The following is a 26,213-nucleotide window of genomic DNA, read 5'->3' on the forward strand; positions in this document are numbered from 1 at the left end:
GAATTTTGATGTGATTAACAGTAATTGACTTTCTATTGTTTTTTTAGTAAACATTTATATTTTTCAGAAAATTAATCCATAATGTTCTCAAGTATACATAACCTATGTCTTTTTCTTTTTTTAAAGATTTGAGATACAGAGCACAGGAGCAGGGCAGAGGGGCAGAGGAAAAGGGAGACGGCAGGCTTCCCAATAAGCAGGGAGCCTGATGTGGGGCTCCATCCCAGGACCCCGGAATCATGACCTGAGCGGAAGGCAGACACTTAACCACGCAGGCACCCCTCTATCTCGAGGTCTTTTTCATTCAAGGTAATACTTGTGTATTTTTCTATCAGTCTTTCAAGTTTTCCCCTCATAAATCAGCTTTTGATTCATATTCTACAGCTCCTATATTTTCTTCTAATCTCCATTCTCCCCCATATGAAGTCATGGAAACAAACTGCTTAAATCTCCCTTGTCTCCACTACCTAGTTCACGCTTGAGTGGTAACTATCTTTCCAGTTCATTCTGTTTTGTAGGTTGGTACAGTTCTTCTTCCACCTTCAGAATCTGTGGTAAGTCAAGTCTGTGTTCCCCAAATTCAAGGGACATTTCCAGCTCTTCCAGAACTTCCTCATCTTGCACTGATCTCAGCAGTGAGGTAGGTCTGTGGGTAGGACTCTGAAGCAGAGTAATTCATCTAGTGGAGATGCTTCATGTCATCCTTTAAAGTACCCTCAATCCAAGTTCTCCTGTTACCCATATCCATCCCTTTCATTTGGCTGGGGAATAGAAATGCTGGTCCAGTTGACTCTCAGTAGGCCCGCAGTGGGATATGGGCCTTGGACATTTTTTTTTTTTTTCCCTGATTCTCTTTAGAATGTAGGGTATCAATGCTTCTTCTCAAGCTTAAGGCTCTGGTTGTTTTTTTTTTTTTTTTTTTTAATTTTTATTTATTTATGATAGTCTCACACACACACACACACAGAGGCAGAGACACAGGCAGAGGGAGAAGCAGGCTCCATGCACCGGGAGCCTGACATGGGATTCGATCCCTGGTCTCCAGGATCGCGCCCTGGGCCAAAGGCAGGCGCCAAACTGCTGCGCCACCCAGGGATCCCCGCTCTTGTTGTTATATAAGAAAAATTAGGGGCAGCTTGGAACAAATTGTGGATTAATTTTTTTAAGTGTCTTTGTGGTATAGAATTTAAAACTGAGGAATGCCACCCAATAATATAAGTGAATTGATAAGTATACTATAATCTGGATGATACTTAAGAAAATCAGACATCTCAAATTCAGAGATGGAAAATAAAATGGTGGTTATGAGGGACTGTGGGAGGAGGAAATAAATTGTTTAATGGATATAGACATCCGGTTCTGCAAGATGAAAAGGCTCTGGAGATCTACTGCACAACAGAGTGAATATGCTTAAAAATAATATGAGCTGTATGCTTATAAATAGTTATGAAGGTTAAAAAAAAAAAGAAATCATATATTTGATATCAAGATGACATGGGGAATTTATTTTGTAGAAAAGCAACATCTAGAGAATGCCACAGACAGCCCTAGTATGTCTAAAGTACTACATATAAAAATGATAATTGCTCATTATGACAACACTGAAGCACTGAAAGATACCAAAATACTTTCTGAATCCAAGGAGTCAAATTATACTCAATATGGTTTTAATGTCCTTGCCTATCTCAAAGTTCAAATACGCTGACATTTGGTAAATCAGATAACCAGAACATTCAATATCTAAGTTTTCTGGTCATACATAGACTTATTCATACTCATCTGGTATAACTCCACAGAAATATTTTAACATTCCGATTTCTTCGTTAAGCTATATATTGCTTGAATTCATTAAAAATACTTAGACTTCTCTATTATACAAAGTTAAATTTACAACTAAATTAGTAAAAAGTGCTCACTGTGGGTTATTTTACTCTGACAAGAATGTTTTATGAATGTTCTCTATACTTTACTAATATTGCCTTCTTAATTTAGATTTTCCCTATTTTGTAGCCAGTTTTGTGACTTTGTTTAATTAAGAAATCTGTGGCTTAATTCTTACAGATTCTTCTCTTTTTCTATTTCTTAGCTAAAATTCAGTACGAGCTTTATTGGTATCTCAGGCTTTCTGTGTATCCTTATTCTTAAATGCCAACAGTTCTTCAGAGGCTTGACATCCAGCATGGGGCTTACTGTGTTAAATTAGTTCTAGAAAAAGCATTAAAGACATTTTTCCTGAAATATACAGAATATGTCATGCCAAATCTCTTGTTTATACAATAAACTGGTAAAATTGGTAAATTGCACATATAGCTCATATTCCCAAAATAGAATAACTTAAATATTAAAACGTACCTTTGTGTTACCACCATAACTGACCTTGTAAGTGTAACAAATGGAAATATTCAATAAAAAAAAACACGAAATCCACTAACCGTAAAGGCTGCATATCACAGCATATGAACTCTCATCTCCCTATGACCTATTCAAACTACAGACAGCAATATTTTTCTAAACTACTCTAGCATTTACGCCCTAACTAGAAATTTATACGAAACACAATTTTATGTTCGAATATGGAAATAAGCAACATAATTCCAAAACCCAAAAGTATCCCAGCATTCTGTAAAAAGAAATATCCCCAGCGGCTACATCCATGGTCACTAGCATCATTGTGCAGCATCTCAGGTACCTTAAAGAAAAAAAAAAAAGCAACATTTAAGTTTTCAGAACCACAGATTTTTTTTTTTTTTTTCACAGATTAGTTTTTAGAAGAATTTACAGGGCAGTAATATTAGCTCTATTTGTAGATGGATATAGAGACAACCCCTTAAAACAGGACACTGACTCTAGCTAATAATGTCACACAGTATTTCTCACCAGTTAAATTAACAATGATTATTCACAGTATGCTCAATAGGTCAAAACTTATATTGGTCCAGTTTGCTTCACTATAAAACGAAGATCTGTATTGATTACTCTGCTTTAGTTACTGACTGTAGCTGAACCAAACATTAACATGTGGCTTACCTAAGTTCAGAGATGGAAACTTTACATATAAAATAAAATTTTAATCAGACTGACTGGGATTGTTATGCAGACTTTGGTGACAAAAAGAAGTAACTACTTTGTCTATCAGTAAGGAAATTATGAGCATTCTGAAGTATACATACACAATATGCCAATAATACAAGGCTTGTGCTGGGTTTCTGAAAAATCTATACACAATCAAATGCCCGATGACTGAGATTCTATTCTCATCAGAAAAGGGCACATATTTTTGTGTATCCTGAACTTATATTAGGCAGGATAGATGTGCTTGTGATTAACAATCCAAAAAGATAAACTCCAAAGAACCTGTATTTTCTTTTCTTTTCTTTTTTTAATTTTTATTTATTTATGATAGTCACAGAGAGAGAGAGAGAGAGAGGCAGAGACACAGGCAGAGGGAGAAGTAGGCTCCATGCACTGGGAGCCCAATATGGGATTCGATCCTGGGTCTCCAGGATCGCGCCCTGGGCCAAAGACAGGCGCTAAACCGCTGCGCCACCCAGGGATCCCAGAACCTGTATTTTCTATGCTAACTTATACAGACTCAGTTGTCATTACTGCATTTACTCTACTGCCTTTTTAAAATTTTAATTAATTTATTTTAAAAGTAAGCTCTACACCCAATGTGGGACTTGAACTCACAACCCTGAGATCAAGAGTTGCATGCTCCACTGACTGAGCCAGCCAGGCATGCCCTAAACTAAAGCCTTTTTAAAGATTTTTTTTTTTTTAATTTATTCATGAGAGACAGAGAGAGAGGCAGAGACACAGGCAGAGGGAGAAGCAGGTTCCATGCAGGGAACCTGACATGGGACTCAATCCTGGGTCTCCAGGATCCCACACCCTGGGCTGAAGGTGGTGCTAAACCGCTAAGCCACCAGGGCTGCCCCACTAAAGCCTTTTTAAAAATGAGGTTTCACAGGGTGTCTGGGTGGCTCCATCAGTTAAGCATCCCACTCTTGGTTTTGGCTAAGACTGTGATCTCTGGGTCCTGGGATTGGGCCCTGAGTATGCTCAGCACTCAGTGGGAAGTCTGTTGAGATTCTCTCCCTATGCTCTGCCCTCCACCCTGGCATTCTCGCTCTGTCTTAAATAAATCTTTTTTTTTTTTTAAAGGGGTTTCACTGATCATTTTCCCTATTTTATTTGTTAGTCAACACTGTAATCAGACTTCTTAAAAACTTACCATATCAACCAGAGCAACATACATGAATAAGCCAGCAGTAAGTGCAAATATCCACATAGAAACATTTTCAGCATAATGACCAATGAAGATTCCAGTTGCCATTCCAAGATATGCCAGCATAGCTGACAAAGCATTATAAAGAACAGCCTGCTTAACAGTCATGCCAGCCTTTAGTAAAACAGCAAAGTCACCTTTAACAGAAAACAAAACAGTGGACAAAATAATGAAAAAAGTCACTTTTCAGACACCCAAGAAACTTCCCAATTTAAGAAATTCTCTAATTTTTTTGAGGAAAAAAAAAAAAGTAACTTAAAAATTACCCAGGGATAACAGTATTAATGTAAGTCACCCTAACAGCTCTATAAATTACGGTATTTTTAGCCAAAGTTTTTTTTTTAAGGCTTCCACTCTGTCAATGAATGATAAATACTATGAACTTATTAAAATTTGTGCTCTTGCACTGTCTTCAACAGGCTTATAATCGGGCATAAAGAAGAGGAGGGTAGAGAACACACATGAAATGATCAGCAAATAGCAAAGGCAATTTATAATTAAGAGCTAGATAGTCTAATGCTCTAGTTATAAAAGGATAAAAAGAGAAATTGAGAATAGCTAAGAGAGGCTTCATGGCATATGAAGGACCTAGAATGTGGAACATAAATAAGATGTTGAGGATTATAAGCATCCATCAGGTAGATGAGAGGTTTCTGAATGGTAGAACACATGGCAAGGAACAAAATTGAAAATGGCCTCACAGGTGTGTGCAAATATGTATTTATCTTTAAGGAGAAAAACAGGGACACGAACTGGGATCTATAACAACTCTGGGAAGGTTTTTAAGTCCTGGTGACAGGAGAAAAATATTAAAAACACAATTCACCCATGTCTCTTTTCTTTAAATGAGATCTCTTTGCCAATGTCTGTTAATGGGAACTTTGATTGGTATAGTCTTATTCATATTGTAGGTATGAAGATAATGATCACTGATGTCACCAGTATGCTGGTATAAGAAGGCATTTGGTAGGGTAAGAGGATGAGAAGAGGCCCAGGTATCTCTCTGGTAATCTCCCAGGGGCAACTGTGTAATCATACTTATAGCAGCAGAGTTCTGGTGGGAACAAACATACTCAGTAAGAAAAGAAAGCTGGCTAGGTTAGTAGAAGGTATAAAAATTATGAGGAAGCTTGCTGGAACTATTAATAGCAAAAGCCAGTGACACTAGGATACGTCATCCCCCTGGAAAATACTGTTTATGTGGTTCCCTTACCTAATTCATGAGGCAACTCGTGACAAAACACAGCAACAGAAGTACTTAAACCACTTGACAAACCTTCAGTAAAAGCAGCCCCTGGGTAAAAATCAATCAGAGAAAGTTTGGCTACATTATTTTGTGGGTGTTTTGTTTTGTTGTTGTTTTTTAAATCTTACCAGCATACAAAATGAGATAAAAGAAGTGAATTATATTCTGGTCTTGAATAAACAGAACTTTCTCAGCTGCACTCTGCATCTTCTTTACAAGTAACGCTAGATTACATTCAATTAGGTTTCGATTTCCCAGTGGATCACAAGCAGATATGATTTAGAAGTGAAAGTTCCACTATGCTTCAGAGTGATTAGAGAATCTTATCACAGACCTGAGAAGTAATTGCTATCACATAAAACATTTATGTAAAAAAAAAAAAAAAAAAAAAGATTTAAAAGGTTTAGAAGAAAATGCAGCAGTCAAGAGTACAAATATATTTCACTGGTCTCCGAAGAATTCACTATGTAATTAGACTTGTTTATATTCATTCTTTCACTGTCAATAAGGAAAGTCTAAGACAAATAGTTCTCTCCATTTTAAAAGTGAACACTATATACAACTGATTGCTTATAAAGTCTGACCAAGCATTTGCATGTCCTCCTTTGTTGCTTCTGCTGTGCACAGTACATAGAGAAAGAAGGGCACCAGGTTTCCAGGAGCCAAGGCCTGGGCTCTTCTCTGCCTGGCTATAAAACAGCACTGCCTTCTTGGACAAGCGGTTCACCTTGCCAGGTCACAGCTGCCTAACTTGTAACTATTTCCACTGCTCCTTCCAGCACCAAATTACTACAATTTTTAAGTATTCTACTATCTCTTGATCATGATAGAAAAATTTAATAGCAAAAACTCTCTATTCATATTGTAGAATGATAATTTTTTGGTAACTGAATTTATCAGATATGCCAAGATTCCTTCAATATAAAACATGATGAACAAAAGCATCTTGTACCTTAATATTGTTTATATTGCAGATAAGGGAACTTTAATGTAAAAATAAACAAACAAACAAAAAAACAAACCCCAAAAAACCAGATGCTCCATACATCTTAGAGCTTGATTTTAAGACTACAAACTAAAAACAACGTTTCAGTTACTGCTTACGTAATGGGGTAGGCAGTTTGTAGCACTTAATCTTATCTAACGTTTATTGAGTACTTCATTGTCAAAGTAGCTACAGAAGAAATAACATTCTGATAATCTTAGAAGTAATTAGCTTTATCACAGTTGCCCTATTCTTTGTTCAAAGTGGAATGGTGGTTTCACATGACATTTTCAGAGTTAGCCAACAGGAAGCAAACATGTAGAGACATACCAATTGCGAGGCCATCGCTGAAATTGTGCAGACCGTCACCCATGATCACCATCCAGGCCAACGTGGCGATGCCGGCATCCTTCAGCTCCTCCCGAGAGTAGCGCTGACTGTGACTATGGGGGTGGTGGTTTTGGTGGTGGTGGTGATGCAGAATATGATGGTAGTCATGATGGTGGTGAATGAGATCATCTGATTGGCCGAGTGTATCATGAAAATGCGAATGGCATTTATTCTTGCACCCTCGGGGTACATATTCATTATAGACCTCTTGTGGATGAGCATGAGCTATCATGACCTCTTCTTCTTCCAAGATTGCTGGCTGCTGAGAATCAAAGTGGGAGGGCTCCTGTGAGTCTGCTCGTAAATAGCCTTCAGGTCCTAGGTATAAACATAACGGACATTGGGTCAAAGTCAGAAGGCTTTGTTAATGTGCTTGGACACATTTCAAACATTCCCATTGACAAACTCAAAAAATAACTTAGAGCGTGGCAAGTCTCTCACATGCAGAACTAAACAGAGTATTGCTAATGTAAAACATCAACAGGTTTTTTTTTTTTTTTTTTATAATTTTTTATTTATTTATGATAGTCACACAGAGAGAGAGAGAGGCAGAAACACAGGCAGAGGGAGAAGCAGGCTCCATGCACTGGGAGCCCGATGTGGGATTCGATCCCGGGTCTCCAGGATCGCGCCCTGGGCCAAAGGCAGGCGCCAAACCGCTGCGCCACCCAGGGATCCCCATCAACAGGTTTTAAAGCATTTTAGTAATGGTCTCACATATTAAGAATGGATTTTCAACTTTAACCTGCAATAACTACCCTCAAGATTCCCCCTTGATTTCTTCTGCCTCCTTATATTTTTCCTTTTTCAAGTTTTTATTTATTTGTTTATTTAAGATTTGATTTATTTGACAGAGAGGGAAAGAGAGCGAGCGAGCACAAGCAGGGGGAGTGGCAGAGAGAGAGGGAGAAGCAGGCTCCCTGCTCAGGACTTGATCCCAGGACTCTGGGATCATGACCTGAGCTGAAGGCAGATGCTTAACTGACTGAGCCACCCAGGTGCCCCTCAAGTTTTATTTTATTTTAATTTATTTTTAAAGACTTGCAGAGACACAGGCAGAGGGAGAAGCAGGCCTCATGCAGGGAGCCCGACGTGGGACTCGATTCTGCGTCTCCAGGATCCCGCACTGGCCTGAAGGCAGTGCTAAACTGCTAAGCCACCCAGGCTGCCCATCAAGTTTTAATTTAAACTCCATTTAGTTACCATACAGTGTAATATCTGCCTTACACTTTGAAATATGACTTTTTTCCTTATTATAAAAGCATCACATACTTATTTAGAAAAACACAAGAAAAATACTGAAAATTAGAAATAAAAAACATGCATAATTCTGTCCTCCAACTTATTTTTTGAGGGCAAATTTCAAGGAAAAACAAACTTTTGAAATACAATGATCACCAAAGAGCATTTATCATCTACTTGTGCAAAGAAAAGTAAATTGCAACAAAACGTTTTGTTTTTTCCCTTTGCCCTGTCCACTGATCACACTTTTCTTGGGAATATTGCTGACATTGTGGTCCAGTTCCAGGGCAGCTATTCCCTCTCACTGTTATATATTTCACTGGACTCCATTAAAAAGGTTGAAGAATAGACACAATAAGTGCAAGAACACTTTACTCACTTTTTAGAGAAAAAAGTATGTTAAAAAACAAAATGTGGACAGGAAACTGTACAAGTAGACAGTAGCAACGAAGCAGTTTTTCTCCCTTGTTAGTTGGCAACTATCTAGTGAGTACTTACTCTAGCCAAGTACCTGCTGGGAACTGAGGATGGAAGGAAGCATGACAAAATCTCTAACTTCAAGCAAGTTATGTTCTTGTGGGGGTGACAGCCACATTTCATAAGGAAACTCATATGCAAATAAGGTCCTATAAGGCACTGGAAAGCATGGACAAAAACAGAAAAGGGTAACGTGAAAGACAATAACTGGGAGACCTTTGTCTTTGGGTGACCAGGGAAAGTCTCTGACCCCCAAATGATGGGAGCAGGAATTTATGTGAAGATCTGATAGGAGGGTTCCAAACAGAACAAGGCTCAGAGATAAACCTGGTATGCTCACGGGATGAAAAGAAGGCCAGTGAGACTGTACACAATGAACAATGGGAGAGAGTAGAGGGTAGGGTCGGACCATGAAGGTCATGGCGAGGAGTTTAGTTTAAAATTTTAATCTTAACTCAATCTGTCCCATAAGAAATGCCAAGCTAACAGTTAAGTTATAGGAAAAATAATAACTTTACAATGAATCATCGTGTCAAGTGGCACAACATAGCACTGAAAAAGATACAATATCACATTGTGGTTATTTCTGCCCCAAATGATCAATCTAGTCATAAAAAGATTAGAAACACCCCAAATGAGGGGCAACTTGATGCAACATTTGATTCTGGACTATAATCTGGACCTTTTTTTTTTTTTTTCCAGTGGAGGGAAAATATAAAGGAATCGTAAGACAACTGGAAAAAACCAATGTGGTCTAGAGACTAGATAACAACATGGTATCAAAATTAATTTCCTGATTTCAGTAACTGAACCGTGGTTATATAAAATAATGCCCTCAGGGCACTGGGTGGCTCAGTGGTTGAGCATCTGCCTTTGGCTCAGGTCGTGATCCCAGGGTCCTGGGATTGAGTCATGCATCAGGCTCCCCATAGGGTAGAAGCAGGGTACCTGCTTCTCCCTCTGCCTATGTCTCTGCCTCTCTGTCTCTCATGAATAAATAAATAAAATCTTAAAGAAAAAAAAAAAAGACAATGTGCTTTTTCTTAGGAAACATATCCTGAGCATTTGAGGATAAAGAGACATCTCTTTTGTAACTTACTTTCAAATGGTTTAGCAAAAAAGTGTATGTATATATACTCAGAGAAAAAGAGAAAGAAATAGAATAAGGGTAGGTAAAATAACTGGGGGATGTATGAAAGATACATAAGTTCTTTGTATTATTCCTGAAACTTTTCTGTATGTCTGAATTCAAAATAAAAAAATCATAGAATAAATGTAAATATAATATAAAAAACTTATTGCAATGAAAAAGAAAAGGTATGAAATATTTCAAAAGTTGAAAAATAAAAAAAAAAAATTTAAAAAGGAACACGGTCCCCTCTCCTCCCAATAGTCCAAGCTACCTGCAAATCACAGTGCATTAAACTTCCTCTAGCCCTCAGATTTATTAAGACTTACGATCCTCTGCATCTACTTTCTCCTCATTTGTTGAAAGTTGAGATTCATACTTGGACAGCTGCTTCTTAATCTCCACATCATCATCAGTTTCAGGTTTTTTCTGATTCTAAAATGACAAGGGAAAGCAACACTTTAAAATCATTGATATGTTTATGTGTACAACTGTAAACAAAGAGCTAAGCAAAAGATCCAGAGAAAGACAACAGAGTAACAAACCTTTATTGGGATGAAAATCATCCAAGGGCAGGCAGGGCCTGTAGTTAATTTACACAGCACCTCATCCTATGTTTTAGGCATAAAAACTGCTCAGGAAGGTGAAGCATCAAGGCTTTAGTATTAAGAAATGTTGCAATATCTAACATATTCATCTTTTTCAATGTCCCCTACGTCATCTACTTTAAGTGTGCTCTGGGAGCCTGTTAGAAATGAACAATCTTGGGCCACACCTCAGACCTAATGAATTAGCACAGGGATTTTAATTAGATGCCTGGATGATTCATATGCATATTAAAATTGAACTCTGCCGCAGGTTATCAATTTAGAACCAACTAGAGATATTTTCTGCAGCATTTAGTGACCTGCTAACCAATTGCTTGGTTCTTTCCATCCCTCTTTTGGACACTGAAACCCAATCTTTGCATACTTTTTATAACCTAAAACTATACCCTGACACTGATTAGGTGTTTGCTATTAAAACTAAAATACTTTTCCTATAATAAAAGACCATTAACAAGCTTTCTTTTTTTAAACAAATCTCGACTAGTTAGCCTCAAATTTATCACTAGGTTTTTTAACCACCTCAATACCATGCTTGAGATACAGTCCTTATCTCTGAGCCCAAGCATAAAGGTCACCGTTTGAACAATGGTGCCTGTGCATGATTTACTTACACAAAAAATAATACTCAAAATGATGAAAAGGGTCACACAAGTAATATATTTCTTATTGGCAGTACTTTTCAATTACTTAAAAAATCACCACCAGACCCAAGATTTCATTCTAGCTCTGATAGCACATAAAATATCTGACCATTCTTAGATTATAAGAGATCTTAAAGGCAAGCACATGGACACATCTCTATACCTACTCCTAGCTTAGTTCCTTAAACAGAGAAAGTACTTCAATACTTATGACAATAAATTCAGGATATATTTTATATCACTTCAGTTAACACTTTCTTTCTTGTTGGGCAAGGACTCTCCCTAGCACTTATAGCTTAACCAATTCTTTCATTTTATAAGTATTGGGGATCTATATTGTTCCCTCTGCTGAGTACTGGCAATATAATGTAGAACAGGATACACATACTGTCCGTTTTCATGAAGATTATCATCCACAGGGAGGGAGGCTTTACAGATATAATGATTAAATAATTCTTTGATTGTTATTTTCAGTATGTTTTACAAAGTAAAAACACATAGTGCTATGAGAGTGTGTATAACAAGACCTAACTAAGTCCCAGGACAGGATTCCTTGAGAAAGTGATCCTTACACCAAGACCTAGAGATAAGCAGGAGTTTGTGGGGGAGGGTAGGGTGGGTGGTAGAGAGGTGGGTCCCAGGTAGGGAGAATAGCACATTGGAAGGCCCTTAATATGATGGGGCCAGTCACACCCCAGAAATGAAAGGAGTGCAAGGTGGTTGGGGCTTAGTAGGTCAGAGACGGGGCTAGAGGCCAGGTGGCAGAAGAAGACTGAGACAAAGCAAACTAAGTTAAAAGTGTGGACTTTGTGCTATAAATATCAGGAAGTTGCTGAAGGAAGGATTTTCAATGGTAGGATACAACTTCATCAGATTTCCTTTTAAAGAAATCATTTTGCTCTTCTCTGAACTGGGAGAAGAAAACAATAAAACACTGTAGACAGGACAGCTGGAAGGGGCTGCTATCACCCAGGTAGGAGATAAGCATGGCTTAGACTAGAATGATAGCAAGAACGGAGAGAAATGGAAAGGCTCTGGACGTATTCACTAAAACTAGCTTGGATATGAGGACAAGGGAGATATCATAGATGACTTGAGCTTCCAAGTGTGAGCAATAACCTTCACTGGTAGAAAAAAAGCTTTTGAGGCTGAACTTATTATAAAAGTCCAACTATCTATATCAAGTATGAGATGTAACCCTAATTTGAATATAGAGATTTCAGATTGACATAAATGGTATGATACATGGAATCTCTTAGAGGTACAGAATAGATATCTTAAGGGAAATCCTAGGTACTGTTACGAGGCTGAAGAAGTTTTCAACACTCACCATATAAGGAAGAGTTTTTGTTCTTTTTGAGAGAACAAATGTAATTTAAAATTGTTGAATGAGTAATGCTAAGATCTGGACACCTCTAACAAAAGATAAACTCAATATATTCTAAAAAGGAAGAGAACAAGTAACATTTGCAAAACTCCTGTGGGAAGTCTGTATAGAAACTATGCTTACTTGCCATTTAATGTTTCTTATATATTCAACAAATATTTGTTAACTATCTATCATGTGCCAGATGCTACTCTAGGCATTTGGAGATGTAGTAGAGGTCCTGGCTCTTAGGAGCTTATATTCCAGCCAAAATTATTTTAGAAAAGAGATCATCAAACCTCTTTGACGATAAGTCAAAGTATGCATATATAGTAAAACATACTGTATTATTACTGCTGCCTTTAAAAACACTGGTCATGACAGAAGAATGATTTCACAACTAAGTTATAACCCAGAGTTTGAAAAAAATTGTTCTGTATTAAATAATAGAGTCTGCTTCTTAAGAGCTTAAGAAAAGCTATCTTAAGGTAAAATTTGAAAAATAAATTGAAATGACCATGTTAAAGAAATGATGGCATGTGAACTAGAGATACAGTAAAACAAACGAATCTCCAAACCTCCACCAAAAGAAAACTAAAAAGGATCATTTGTTTTTTTAAGGAAAGAATTCCAGAGAATGTAAACAAGTAGGATATATCCTCAAATCAGTCCAAGTGAAGCAACTGGGATGATGGGAACATGGAAGATGACTCCTTAGATTAAGAATGAATAAAGTAGGGCACCTGGGTGGCTCAGTCAGTAAAGCATCTGCCTTTGGCTCAGGTCATGAGCTCAGGGTCCTGGGATCAGTCCCCTGTTGGGCTCCCTGCTCAGCAAGGAATCTGCTTCTCCCTCTGCCCCTACCCCTGTTCATGCTCTTTCTCTCTCACAAAAATAAATTTAAAAGATCTTAAAAAGAAAAAAAAGAATGTTATTCTTATTTCACTTCTTTCCTCTAACTTTAGGTTCAGAAAAGAGAAGGTTCAAAATTTGTAACTTGAGGTTTTAGTGAATGTCAAATCCTTAAGGGCAAATATTCATAGGATGGAGAAGGAGGCAACTCTCCTGTTCGCACATGCACTTGTTTCTCACGGTGAGCTCTGTGCTCAGGAAGAACCAACTACGTTTGTTTTCAAACCCCTTCAGGCCAGTTAGGCTTGTTTATTGTAATTGCACAATTTAATTACACATGAACAGTGAAATGATGGTGAGAATAGTTGTTTCTATGAAAACTTAAGCTGAATGCTTTTTTTTTTTTTATGATAGTCACAGAGAGAGAGAGAGAGAGAGGCAGAGACACAGGCGGAGGGAGAAGCAGGCTCCATGCACCGGGAGCCCGATGTGGGATTCGATCCCGGGTCTCCAGGATCGCGCCCTGGGCCAAAGGCAGGCGCCAAACCGCTGCGCCACCCAGGGATCCCAAGCTGAATGCTTTTGAAAGATTCAAAGACAAGCTGTTGTATAAAATTTATAAAGCCTAGATTCTACTCTCAAATAGCTTTCCAAGTGTGTAACCTCTTGTTCAACTTGAGAGAAACCAAAATTGAAGATTGTAGATGAAGGAGCATGGCTACAGAAAAGAAATGATCATACATAACTCTGAGTCAGAGAAAATCTTGGTCACCATCAAATGACCAGAATATGAATGTACAAATGTTTTATTTTTTTTTTTTTTAATTTTTTTTTTTTTTAATTTTATTTATTTATGATAGGCACACAGTGAGAGAGAGAGAAGCAGAGACATAGGCAGAGGGAGAAGCAGGCTCCGTGCACCGGGAGCCCGACGTGGGATTCGATCCCGGGTCTCCAGGATCGCGCCCCGGGCCAAAGGCAGGCGCCAAACCGCTGCGCCACCCAGGGATCCCCTGTACAAATGTTTTAAATTAAAATGTCTAAGATGTGTACATATCCTTTTTAAGAATTCCCATTAGGACAGTCTTTTGATTGGCTTGCCTGGTCACATCAGTTCAAAAGGGGGCAGATATTCATAGGAGACTCATGGGGTGTTTTTAAAATTTTTAAAAATTTTTTAATTTTAATTATTTTTTCATGGGGTGTTTTTACCAGAAATAAAGAGCCCATGGTTTGGCTTCATACTATTTTCTGGCAGCAATTTGCTAAGGATAAGACTTTGAAAGTCACAAACCTTCTGAAAGACAACAGAATATTCAGCTACTGGGTGAAACATTAAAGTTAAGCACAAATAATAACAAATTGTTATTAATAATAACAAAAATAGTTATTCATAACTACCAATAAATACCAACAAGGTATCCACAATACTTCTTTAAAAAAACAAAACACATAGGGACACTTGGGTGGCTCAGTTAAGTGTCCAACTCTTGATCTCAGCTCAGGTCTTGATCTCAGTGTCGTGAGTTCAAGCCTCATGTTAGGCTCCACCCTGGGGATGGAGCCTATTTAAGAAAAAATAAAAAACAACAACAAAAAAAACTCCACTCAAACAAAAATACCCACAACACTTTACTGAGGGGCGACTGACAAAAAAAGGTATACATACTTAATGTGTGTGTGTATATATATATATATATACACATATATATACACACACACATATATCAATGAATTTGGGTATATATACCCAAGAAACCATCGCCACCATCAAGGCCATAATCATGATGCTTCAGACTTTGAGGACTCTGCTTGTGCCTTGTTTGTTCTTACACAGATGTTTATCCTTTGCCATTCTTAGCCTCTCAAGAGTCTGAAAGGAATACTGAAAATAGAGAACTCCAGGATTATCGAGATAGAGAACAGCTCTCCATGAATGCCTCTGGGAACAAAATTATCTCAGGGTACTGAAACCTTCTTGGATGAAGATCATACCACTGGACAAACTCAGCTAACAGTCTAGTTAGAATACCATTCACGTAAATGTCTGATGCATAGAAGTACACAGTACTTTTTCTTACCTTTTTCTTTTTATCTTTAAATTGTTTGATCAACGTGAGTACATGTTCAACAAGAAACATGAAATATAAGCCACCCAGAGCTGTGAGACCCTTCCATGTGGAATCAAAATAGGTACTTTCTTCTATGTTTTGAGAAGACAGATGACTGAAAAGTGGCCCTCTCTTCATTTCCATTGCAGATTCTTCATGGCTGTGACTATGGTGGTGGCTTGCGTGAGACTACAGGAAAAACAGTATGTGTTTCATAAATTCATTAGTTTTATACATGTCAGAATAATTGGGTAAGCAATAAGTCAAATATGAAACCATTCGGAATTAGGCAATTAATGGGATACTTCAGTGCGGAGGGCAAGTTTAATACATTAAAATGACTCGTGCTGCTAGCTTAACGTATCAAGTGCTAAGGCACTTAATGGCATGCATTTGTTTAGTGTGAAGCCAGATATGTTCCCTAATGACTCTCACACAGGTAGTGAGTATTTTCAATGTTTGAAAAGTTAACACGGCCACAAGTAACAGGGAACTGCCAGACTTAATAGGCATACAGGGTTTACTGTTTATACTCCAAAATGAAAAAGCCCATATTAGTCCTGTCACTGTGCTTACAAGATGCTGAATCTGTGCCCTGGGCCCTGGCAGGTATCTGAGGTCAGGTACACCACCCCAGCTGTCAACGGGGGAACTAACACTATGGCATGTCAGGGAAGGGGACGTGGAGCACACCAACAGGATTGAGATAGGGGTGGCTACAGGATACACTCTACACCGGCTGGTTGATGCAGCAGGTGTTCCTGAATACCAGTGGGGCCCAAGGAGCTTATCATGGCAAAACATTTTTTCACTACAGAATGGAACATGATGAGATATGAAGTGCTCGAAGAATGATTTCTTTTCCCCACTTACCTGTAAACCTTTAAGGGAAACTTAAAAGATGAGATCTAAATACTTGATCTGAGGTTTTTAATGGGGCTCTTAAATAAACTTTACTCAAGTTATTTTAGAATTTACTCATGTCAATGAGTGTGAACCTCTAGTTACACACATAAATCCAACTCTACAGGAAAACTCATTTCTTGAGTAGAGAATCAGTTTTTATTTCTGCGGCAATTACACTAATATAAGCAGATAATTCATGTTGTTGCAATCTGTCACAGTAATACTATCTGAGCAGAATCTGTTTTTTTTATTAATTGGGTCCAGAAAGTTAATCTGTATTTAGTAAATTCTCTTAAAGAAAAAAGCAAAAAACAAACCACAAACATATGTTAAGACCTAGCACAAAAATACAGCTTTTAGTCACCAAATATATTCTAAACTCAATTCTTCTAAATCAAATTTCGAACCTTTTATATCAATACAAAGAATTCTAGTACAAACCAAAAACATATTAATTTTTTTCACCTTTGAACAAAATATGCTAGTAGGACAAATGACTGTACTTACATGTGGAAGGAGGTGTAAAAAAGCATCACCACTCAACGTCCCAACGGCCAGTGCCACAAGGAAACTTAGGAGAAATTTGAAAAACACCCGATTCATGAGAGGCACTAAGATAACGCCAAGCAAAGACAGGAAACTGATGATGGAAATGGCTATGAAGCCACCAACCCAGGCTGTCAAATAAAACACAGCAACAGAAAAATTATACAATTGATAAGCTTTAAAAGAGTGGCATAAAGCAACTTGTCAAAGCAAGTTGCAACTCAGTGAATGGGGCTGTGGCAATAGAGCAATAACCAAGAAATCTGGTGCTGGCAACAAATGAACAATCTGATTGAACCCTCCTGGTAAAGTGCAGAAGTCTGGTGGAAAGTTCTTCAGATGGGAGTGAGAAGAGAAAATGGTTACCAATGATGAATTCTAGATGATTTGGGAAGTGGACTCCCATATAGTTAAATTATGGAAGAGAGAAGAGTTTTTTTTTTTTTTAAAAAAAAAAGGAAAAGAAAAGAAAAAAGAATGAAAGAAACCGAGAATTCAATAATTTCCTCAGTAAACAAAGCAATTATTTATTTACCATAGTTTTTGAGTAACACGGGTCTACACTATAGCAGAACTTATCCTAGTTTCATTTATTAATAAGAACATGCCAGAATTAGGCTCCTAAACAGTGGGTATTAACTTTGACCTTCTGAAACAGTGTGACAACATATAAGAAGCCCAAATTTTAGAGGCCCTGATCTGCGGGATGGCCTCAGTTATAATCTCTTTTGTTTTTTTTTTTCTGAAGGCAAGGCTAACCAGCCTGCTTTCTTCACATTCAAGGCAGAGAACAATGAAGATACTTGGAATTATACTAAAAAAATGAATAGGTTAAAAAAAATGAATAGGTTGATGTAAATGTAAGGAAAAGTACAGCATAAACTTATCTACTTGAAATTATTTTTATATAAAAAAGGCAACTCTACCTATTTGTAAAGAATAGGTCTTTGGAGGAATTTCAGCTTTCTTTTCACTTGTTGTATGTATCAGACATGATCTAGCGTCAATTTGATTGATGATGGCTGGGCAGAGATAGTTGAACTCCGTTGCATTCAGCATAGCCTGGATGCCCATGCCATGAGATGTAAGCAACTTTGACGCATTGAAACACTGCAAGAAACAAAGCAGTGAAAATTACCAAGAAGCATTCTCACTAGACAATCCAAAAAAGTTGTCTGATGATACAACCAACACCCTTTCCATACTGACGCTACTTTATTTTTTCAAGCTAATGCATTAAAACCAACTTTTGTCTTGAGTACTTCGGAACTTGCCTCAAGTTCCCTTGAGATACTATGTCACAATGGTGATATCCCACCTCTTCTGCCTGTTTCTTCTTGGGGGAAGCAGTTAAATTGCTACTAATCTAGACAGAAAGCCCCGAGTGGAATAACCTTGAGGATAAATGGACATTCACAAGCCTGTTAACTCATTGTATAAACCTATTAAGGAAATGAGCTTTAATTTTGAGATGGAGTTCATTAGAGATTGAGAAATATGTTGTTTTAGTACCAACGCTACCCTATGTGGCCTAAACAAGCCCAAGACACATCACTCTTCCAGCAATGACTGTACTTGCAATACTTAGATCAGGTCTGTACACTTGGCAAACTCTATAAACCTGGCAAAATATCTACGAGAGAATATTAAATTAGGTAAATTACTCTTGTGGAGGGCAAGGCTGGTTAATAAAACAAACTTGTACCAGCAGGCAGCTATTTCAACTTAATTAGATGACAAGCTTAGTTTGAAGAGAATTCCCTCTAGGGAATCTAAGCTCCCCTTTTTACCAAAAAAAAAAAAAAAAAAAAAAAAAAAAAAAAAAATTGGCAGTAGCCTGTTTCTCATCTTCTGTAAAGTTATTTTAAATTCTCATAGTTCTTGGCCAAAACTACTCAGGAAAAACTTTATTACCGGTGTCACAATGGGAATGACCATTAGGATTATTTAGGAATTGGTACAGTCCTAAGATGACTTGAATGAAGAACTCTTTAAGTTCTGCCTATTAATGCATACCAACTAATTCCTTGTTCTTGACATCTCTCAGCCAAGGAAAACTGTGTACAGTCTGGATGTCTAGTCTAGGAAAAACACATGAATTCAGAACCTCCTTGCCCAGACTTTTAGATTGTCCAGCACATGATACTTAGCTGCTCCAGTTTCAGCACTCCATAAGTCATTGAAATTTCTCTTCCAAAAAGGTAACACTATTGTTCTTCATGCCTTCTTTTGTGCCTTCAACCACACCTTTCTCTAAAACATGGGATTCTAACTCCTGCTTTTTTTTTATCTCATTTTCTACTTTTCATTAACAATATTCACCTTTTAAAGACTTTATCCAAAACTAACCTTGACTACTGCTTTCCACATGCATTTTAAATATCATACTAGAAAATAGTTTCAGCTGCCAGCAACATTCTTACTGATCCCCCAAATTTTGTATCAGAAAGGTTTACAACATAGCAGGGACAAGGGCCTTTGGGCCAAGTGTCTGGATGAGAAAGAAGAAATAACGTCTCTTTTCAATAACGTCATCATTTTATTTTTACTATATACTCCGTGCAACTAAAGATAAAAGGTGATGGACAAACAAGCAGGCATAACGAAAAGCATTCATCTTACCTCCTGAGTATTCTCATTTGTGTTTCTGGAATACATAAAGCCTTTTCTGGGCTCACTCACAGATTCATTTGTTTTCTTACTGGTCAGCCGGCTCACTCGGCTTTTTTCTGTGATACTGGGTGGTGTGGAACTGCTCACATCTTTGGGGAAAAGTTTTCCAGGTTTTGGAGTGTCTATTGTCTCTAGAAAGTGAGTTCCTTCAGAGACAGCATTATACACAGTTGAGGTCACTTCACTAGCAGTAACACCATCCTTGATTAAAACATTCCTTTTACCATTGGCATGCTCTGATCGGTGAGATCCTTTCCCCTGGCTGTTTCTGGGATCCTTACCCAAACTATCAGATTCATGGTCTGGACAAAGAGCTTTCCGATTATTTTTATTGGAAGCAGCATGATTACGGTGAGAGTGGTGATCATGGTCGGAGTGATGGTCATGGTCATGGTGTATATGGATTTTTTTAACCTTATCTATGCCTATATTCTGAAGCAATTTTCTGAATCCTTCAACTGACAAGGAATTATTTTCTCCATAGCGGTGGAAAAGCTGCTGTAGATGATGTCGTCGTGTGGTAACTGCCAAGTCAACGTTAATGCCAGATTCCCAATTTGTAATAATTTTCTCAGTGGTCTGAGGGAAAGCAGTTGCTGGTTCTAGTTCATGAAGGGGATTTGTGACTGACAGGGTGAAGGTCAGAATCAAGATTACAGATAAATTCCTCGCCATTGCACCTTCCTAGAGAAGACAAAAAAAAAATATTCTTGCCTTCACTTTTAAAACAAATTAAGAAATCTTATGCTGAAAATCAATACTAATCAAGGTTTACAGAGCATCATTTAGTGTGACTGTGTAGTACTACATGTGAAAATATAAAGAATTACATATATAAAGGAAATATGAAGAATCCCAGGCTCCTCTACCCTTGCATTGCTAAAATACGTGCAACTATAGGATAGTTGAGTGCTGAGACCATAATTAGCACTGCAAATTAACAGTAATTCAGAAATTGGATATTCATGTGGTCACAGCCATACTTGGCAAATTACTGCTCTGTGGACCCTCAAAAGGGATCATCAGGTAAGAACAAGGATTCAACACAAAACGCAACTAGCCCCCCCCCCATCATTGTTCATAGGATAATCTTTTAATATATAAAAAAGTAGAAATGGTAATATCAAAATAATTCACATTTGAAACTTTTTTTTTTTAACTATGTACAAATCAATTTGAGGCCTCTTCCCCCCATCCCACTCCTCAAAGGTACCTAGTTTTGCCAGTCTCTTGTATATCCCTTAGGATATTTTCTATGCATACTCAAGTAGATGTGTCCTTTTTCCCCACTCAACAATTGACACTTTTTGGGTCAGTACTTATATTGATCTCATTCTCTTGAATGACTGCAAAATAACATCCTTTGAAGTAAATTAAACATCCTAGAAAAAACTGTATCATTCTTATGTAGCTGTAAAACAGTGAAAATTTTATCACAGACTATCATCACTCATCCACACAATAGTGTTTGGAACCAGAGGCCTACACTCCAAAGAGAAGAATCAAGTTGAGCCTTGGGGTGCCTGGCTGGCTCAGTCAGCGGAGCTCGGGGGTCCTGATATTGGGGTTGTAGGGTTGAGCCCACACTGAGTGTAGAGATTACTTAAAAATAAGACCTTTAAAAGAGTAAAAAAATAAAGAGCCCACTTTGCATGTATAAAAATACCAAGGTGAGTCTTGAAAAACAGAGCTCAGTTAAATACAGAAGTTATAGTCCAGATAAGTGGATGAACTGGTATCTCAGGACCCCTTAGATGTCTAGCACCAAGGAAGGACGTGATTGTGACCAAATTCACCTGCCTTCAGCCGAAGAAGCTAGGGGTTGGGTTCCGGAGCCAGGGAGCAAGGACGGGGCAACCTAGATGTACGACTTTCAGCTGTTTCCTGCACCAGGAAAAGCTGGTAATGATACATATGTGACGGATGACTTGAGAAACCACACGAACGAAAGCCTGTGCAGGTGCTCCATAACTGTCATTTGTTGCACACTGCTGCTTATCATACCGGGAGCCCTGGAAAATAGAAGTATGACTACCACAGGGCTAGTCTCCTGAAGGAAGAATGATCAGGGCCCGAAGTTTTGGTAATTCAGTTAATAATATGCAGAAGAGAAAGATTAAGAAATCATTCGTAGGAGAGGGAGAGAGAGAGAGAGAGAGAGAGAGAGGGAGGGAGGGAGGCAAGGAGCGGGGTGGGTGGGGACGGACACAGACGGATGGTTCAGCGGGAAGCTCCAAGCTTTTCTCCAGGGAGGATGCTTAGGGCGGTCGCGGACCGGGCGATCTTCCCGGCAAATCAGCACGTGTGGAAGAAAAAAGAAAGCCGAAGGGCAAGGGCCTGGAAAAAGGGGCGAGTGGAGAAAATGGGAAAGAGGACACAAAACCGCTTCCAAAGGCTTTTTGTTTTTAGACACGACAGTGCCTTCTTCGAATAGGAGGTGAACAGGACAGGCTGTTTCCTCCTAAAGTCCTTCCTTCGCTGGACCCCGAAGCCCAACCATGCCCGCGCAAGCCCGGCCTCCACTGCCCCCTCCCGAAGCTGCGGGACTCACCTCTCCGCGGCCTCGCCGTCCCGCGGCCCGGCCCCGCGCGCCGGCTCGGTGCCCCGCGGGCGGTCCGGAGGGCTCGGAACCGGTCCGTGCTTCTCTCTGAGAAACCTCTACAGGGCGCGGAGAGGCGGCGGTCTCATCGGCCCGGCTGCCCCTCGGCCGGGGTGCCGCCGCGCAGCCACGGGGAAGCCGCGCCCCACGCGCCGCGCCGCGCCGCGCCTCGCCTCGCCTCGCCTCCCGGGAGCAGGAGGACAATTACTAATTACCGCCGCGCGCAGCGCGCCGCCGCGAACCACCGCCTCCGCCGGCCATGACTGCGGGGCATGCGCAGTGCGACCCGGGACCCCGTCCGCGACGGGCGGATCCGCGCGTCCGTCTGTTCGCCGGCGCCAGGGGGCTCGCAGCAGCGGGGAGGGGCGAAGGCGCGGTTAGTGGGCTCCGAGCGCCGACACCAGCGAGCCGGGGGCCCTGCGCGGCTGTGTCCTCAGGCTCCGCCACCCCGCTCTGGGAGCCTGGCCGTGAGAGGCAGCGGGACGTTCCTGAGCGGCACACGGGCCGCGGCACACGGGCCCCGGGGCTTGGGGGAAGGCCCCGAGCTACTCCAGCGAGGCCCTCATCCCCGGGACGGAGGCTGTGCTCCCGCGCTCGGTCAGCGCCCGGCACGGAGCTGCGAGCCGCACTCAGGATGCGAGGACCACTGGCGCCGGGCGAGGGGGCGGGCCCGGCGGGGGGCGCGGCCGCCTCCGCCTCCGCCTCCGCCTGCGCCTCCGCCCCGCCCCGGCCGCCTGGGAAACGCGGCGCGAGCGGCCCCCGCGAGAGAGGGAGGCGGCCGGGCGAGTAGTTCCGCCCCGGGGCCGGAAGTGCGCGCCCCGCTCTCGGCCGCGGCCCCGCCGGCGACATGGTAGCGCCGGTGCTGGAGGTGTCTCACGTGTTTTGCTGCCCAAACCGGGTGCGGGGAGCCCTGAGCTGGAGCTCCGCGCCCGGAGGACTTTTGGCCTTCGGCACGTCCCGTTCCGTGGTGCTGTATGACCCTCAGGTGAGAGAAGTGGCCCGACGCCCTGGGTGCGCTCGGGGCCGGCTGTCCACGCTCCTTGCGAGCGGCGGGGAGGCTGTGTGCGAGCGGAGTGTGCCCTGGGCGCGCGGGACCTCCTCGGCCGCCGGCTCGCCGGGCAGCCTGGGGTCACCGCGGCCTGGCCTGGCGCCCCACGTAACCCCGCCGGAAACAGCCTTCTCTGCAGCCTTCCCCGGGAACTGTCGCAGTGTTGACCAGTTTGGGTTTTTAAGGATTGGCAGTTTAGGTCTGGATGAAAGCCGTAGTCACAGGTGCTTCCTCATTTCTGTGTTTCCTTCAGAATTATTCAATAAGCTTGTATTGGGTTTCAAAGAAATACCACTTTTATTTCGGCTTTGGAAATAGACATTTTTTCATGTTTTATATTTATTATTATTTTTCGTGTATATACATATTTTTTAAAGATTTATTTATTTACTTATTTATTTATTCATGATAGAGAGAGAGGAGCAGAGACACAGGCAGAGGGAGAAGCAGGCTCCATGAAGGGAGCCCGATGCGGGACTCGATCCCGGGACACCAGCCAGGATCGCGCCCTGGGCCAAAGGCAGGCGCCAAACCTCTGAGCCACCCAGGGATCCCCTATATGTATATATATATATTTTTATTGGAGCTCGATATGCCAACATATAGCATAACACCCAGTGCTCATCCCGTCCAGTGCGCCCCCCTCAGTGTCCACTCACCCAGTCACCCCAACCCCCCGCCCGGGAATAGACATTTTAAGGAAGGCATCATCATTGGGGTAAAGGTCAAAGGGTTTAGGAGTCCTAAGCTTTAGTTATAAGGCAGGACTTGCACATTCCCTGAACTTCATCCATTCAGTTGATTTTTTTTCTTGGTGTTTTACCTAACTTTTCAAGTGACGGTTTTTGCATTCTTCCCAGAGTTGTTGTGATTGCATTCTCATTGTCTAATTTTGGACCATCCAGTTAGTGTTGCCTCTCAAAGTGATAGAAATGAAAATGCCGTGCTGGAAATAGCTATTTGTATTTCTTGTACTGCTTATTAATTTGATTAAAAATCCCATTATTCTCGTAACCTTTTTATACTCAAATTTGTATATGAAATGGTTGTATTCATTTTCCGTATCTTTTTTTTTTTTTTTTTGAGATTTTATTTATTTATGAGAGACACAGAGAGAGAGAGAGAGAGAGAGGCAGAGACACAGGCAGAGGGAGAGCAGGCTCCATGCAGGGAGCCTGATGTGGGACTCGATCCCAGGTCTCCAGGATCACACCCCAGGCCAAAGGCAGGGACCAAACCCCTAAGCCACACTGGGATACCCTCATTTTCCGTATCTTGAGCTTACCTGTCATCTCTTTGTTTTCCTATTATTGTCATGCATTCTTACTGGCAACTGAAAGCATGAAGACCAAGGGTAAACTTTACCGAATCAAAGGCTGACTCAGCTGGAGAAGCCTATGGTTCTGCAGCCAATTAATGTATTTGTGGCCATGTTAGGGAATTTTAAGTTACCAAAAAGTATATTGGGCCTAAAAAGTAGTTTGTTTTGTTAAATATTTACTGTTTGGACACTTAATTAATTATTGAAATAAGAGCATGTCAGATGCAAAAATAAAGTTTTGGAGTGATATTCAGCAAATTTTTGAGGACCCTCTATGGGCTAGCCCTGGACTAGTGGTGATGACACAAAGATAAGAGGTAACATATTATTCCTGCCCATCAGGGAATTCTTAATCTGGTGAGAGAGACAGTGAAATACTATAAATTGTTCCACAATTTCAAGTAATTTATGTGTGAAATACACTAGTTTTTTTGCACATTTACATGTGCATACTTTTTAGTCAGTCTTGAGAATTTCAGTTGGCATATAAGCAGATAGAAAGCTAGTGTTATTGGCAGTAGAGAAAGGAGTCTAAAGAGGAAGGCACTGTAGTCACAGAGTTAACTTAAGCAGTGCGAGAAGTAAAGAAAGCCCAAGTGTGGAGGGATTTTGCTGAGATGAAAGCAGTCTCAGGGCCTGCTGGGAACTTGGGTGTAGGCCTTGAAAGGAGCTGGTACCTGAGGACCTTAGTTATAGCTAGGTAACTTTGTATCATTAGGGCTGAAGGACCCAATACCTGCAAAGTTGAGCCATGAATTTGAATCCAGTAATCATGAATTCCTCTATTGAAGGGTTTTTTGGGTCAATACAGCTCTCGGGTTGGTGTAAGCATGGTAGAAGTAGACCTGTGGGAGCTCAAGGAAGAGTTACCTTGTCTAGCCTGGGATGTAGACAAGCTCTCCAGTAGAGAGGATGGAGGTGTTTAACAGGAGCTAGCAGATGAAGACCTGGGAGCTCAGTGTGCTAAGAGCACAGGACATAGAGGGGAGTGTGGAGTGGTGAAAAAGGCAGGCACATGTTGGAGTGAATGGAGAGTTTATAATTTAAAGTTTATAAATTACAGAAGGTGATTCGGTTTGAAGTAATCCTGAACTTTTTATTAGCATCAAAACCATTGATACCTGACTTTTATTAATTTAATTCATCTATGGGATAAATTGTAATTTACTGATGTTTTCTTCTCTAAAGAAAAGAGTTGTTGTTACCAACCTGAATGGTCACACTGCTCGAGTCAATTGCGTACAGTGGATTTGTAAACAAGATGGTTGTAAGTATCAATCTGGTTGTTAATGCTGATCTTATTTTCTGATAATGTATGGTTAGTTATTTTTCTTTTCATCACTTGTCTTAATTTAACATTAGCTTATCTGATATGCATTTAGAAAGCAGAAGAAAAATGGTATGCCCAGGGAAACATCTGACCTGTACTTTATAGAAATTATGAATGACACAGCAGTGCCCAGGATGAGGCAGCCCCTGACTATGGCTAGACCCTCTCCATCACCCACAGTTTTTGACCTAAAAGCCTGTAAACAGGGCCTGTGTTGGAGTACAGGCTGGGATTCAGAGGATTTGGCTTGAGATCTATCTCTGCCACATACCAACTATTGCTTTTTTAGGCGGGACATTGCATCCCTGTTCACCCCAGTTTACACCGTAGTAGTACCTAAAAAATAAATGCTTAGACTTGATCAGGTGACCTTAGAGGTTTGCAACACTTGTGAAGTCAAAATTATTTTCAGAATAATAGAAGTTACTCAAAGCTTTCATTCTCATCCTGTCTCA

At 40.4% G+C, this 26,213-nt stretch overlaps 2 protein-coding genes across 6 annotated transcripts in view; one reads left to right on the forward strand and one right to left on the reverse strand.

Annotated features, from left to right (window-relative positions):
• Positions 1 to 1,477: 1,477 nt before the first annotated feature.
• On the reverse strand, positions 1,478 to 22,469 carry SLC39A6 (solute carrier family 39 member 6). 2 transcript variants are annotated; one of them, XM_025996988.2, is made up of 10 exons: positions 22,012 to 22,469; positions 19,410 to 20,144; positions 17,714 to 17,897; positions 16,749 to 16,918; positions 15,306 to 15,524; positions 10,087 to 10,192; positions 6,850 to 7,227; positions 5,502 to 5,582; positions 4,235 to 4,425; positions 1,478 to 2,689 (listed from the first exon to the last, which is right to left on the reverse strand). In XM_025996988.2, the coding sequence occupies exons 2-10, from the start codon at positions 20,133 to 20,135 to the stop codon at positions 2,537 to 2,539; spliced, it is 2,208 nt and encodes a 735-aa protein (XP_025852773.2). In that variant the 5' UTR covers positions 20,136 to 20,144; positions 22,012 to 22,469; the 3' UTR covers positions 1,478 to 2,536. The 2 variants fall into 2 exon arrangements, with proteins under 2 accessions (XP_025852773.2, XP_025852774.2); XM_025996989.2 differs by lacking the exon at positions 5,502 to 5,582.
• The window catches only part of ELP2 (elongator acetyltransferase complex subunit 2), a 51,377-nt gene continuing 47,621 nt past the window's right edge, over positions 22,458 to 26,213 (forward strand). For 2 of the 4 annotated variants that reach the window (XM_072732209.1, XM_072732210.1), the window contains exons 1-2: positions 22,458 to 23,044; positions 25,617 to 25,695. In XM_072732209.1, coding sequence (XP_072588310.1) covers positions 22,907 to 23,044; positions 25,617 to 25,695 — 217 coding nt within the window. In that variant the 5' untranslated portion in view covers positions 22,458 to 22,906. Of the gene's footprint in view, positions 23,332 to 25,616; positions 25,696 to 26,213 lie in introns of all 4 variants that reach the window. The other 2 variants (XM_025996986.2, XM_072732211.1) reach the window with 2 other exon arrangements.

Source organism: Vulpes vulpes, chromosome 13 (assembly GCF_048418805.1).
Source record: "Vulpes vulpes isolate BD-2025 chromosome 13, VulVul3, whole genome shotgun sequence".
NCBI lineage: Eukaryota > Metazoa > Chordata > Mammalia > Carnivora > Canidae > Vulpes > Vulpes vulpes.

Excerpts from the sequence above, each read along its gene's own strand:
- SLC39A6 (XM_025996988.2), bottom strand. The coding sequence starts at position 20,135 with ATGGCGAGGAATTTATCTGTAATCTTGATTCTGACCTTCACCCTGTCA. Across the intron at positions 5,583-6,849 it reads CAGCGATGGCCTCGCAATTG|GGGCTGCTTTTACTGAAGGT; the intron begins GTATGTCTCTAC and ends ATTTTTACCCAG. Across the intron at positions 2,690-4,234 it reads ATGTTGCTCTGGTTGATATG|GTACCTGAGATGCTGCACAA; the intron begins GTAAGTTTTTAA and ends TTTTTCTTTAAG.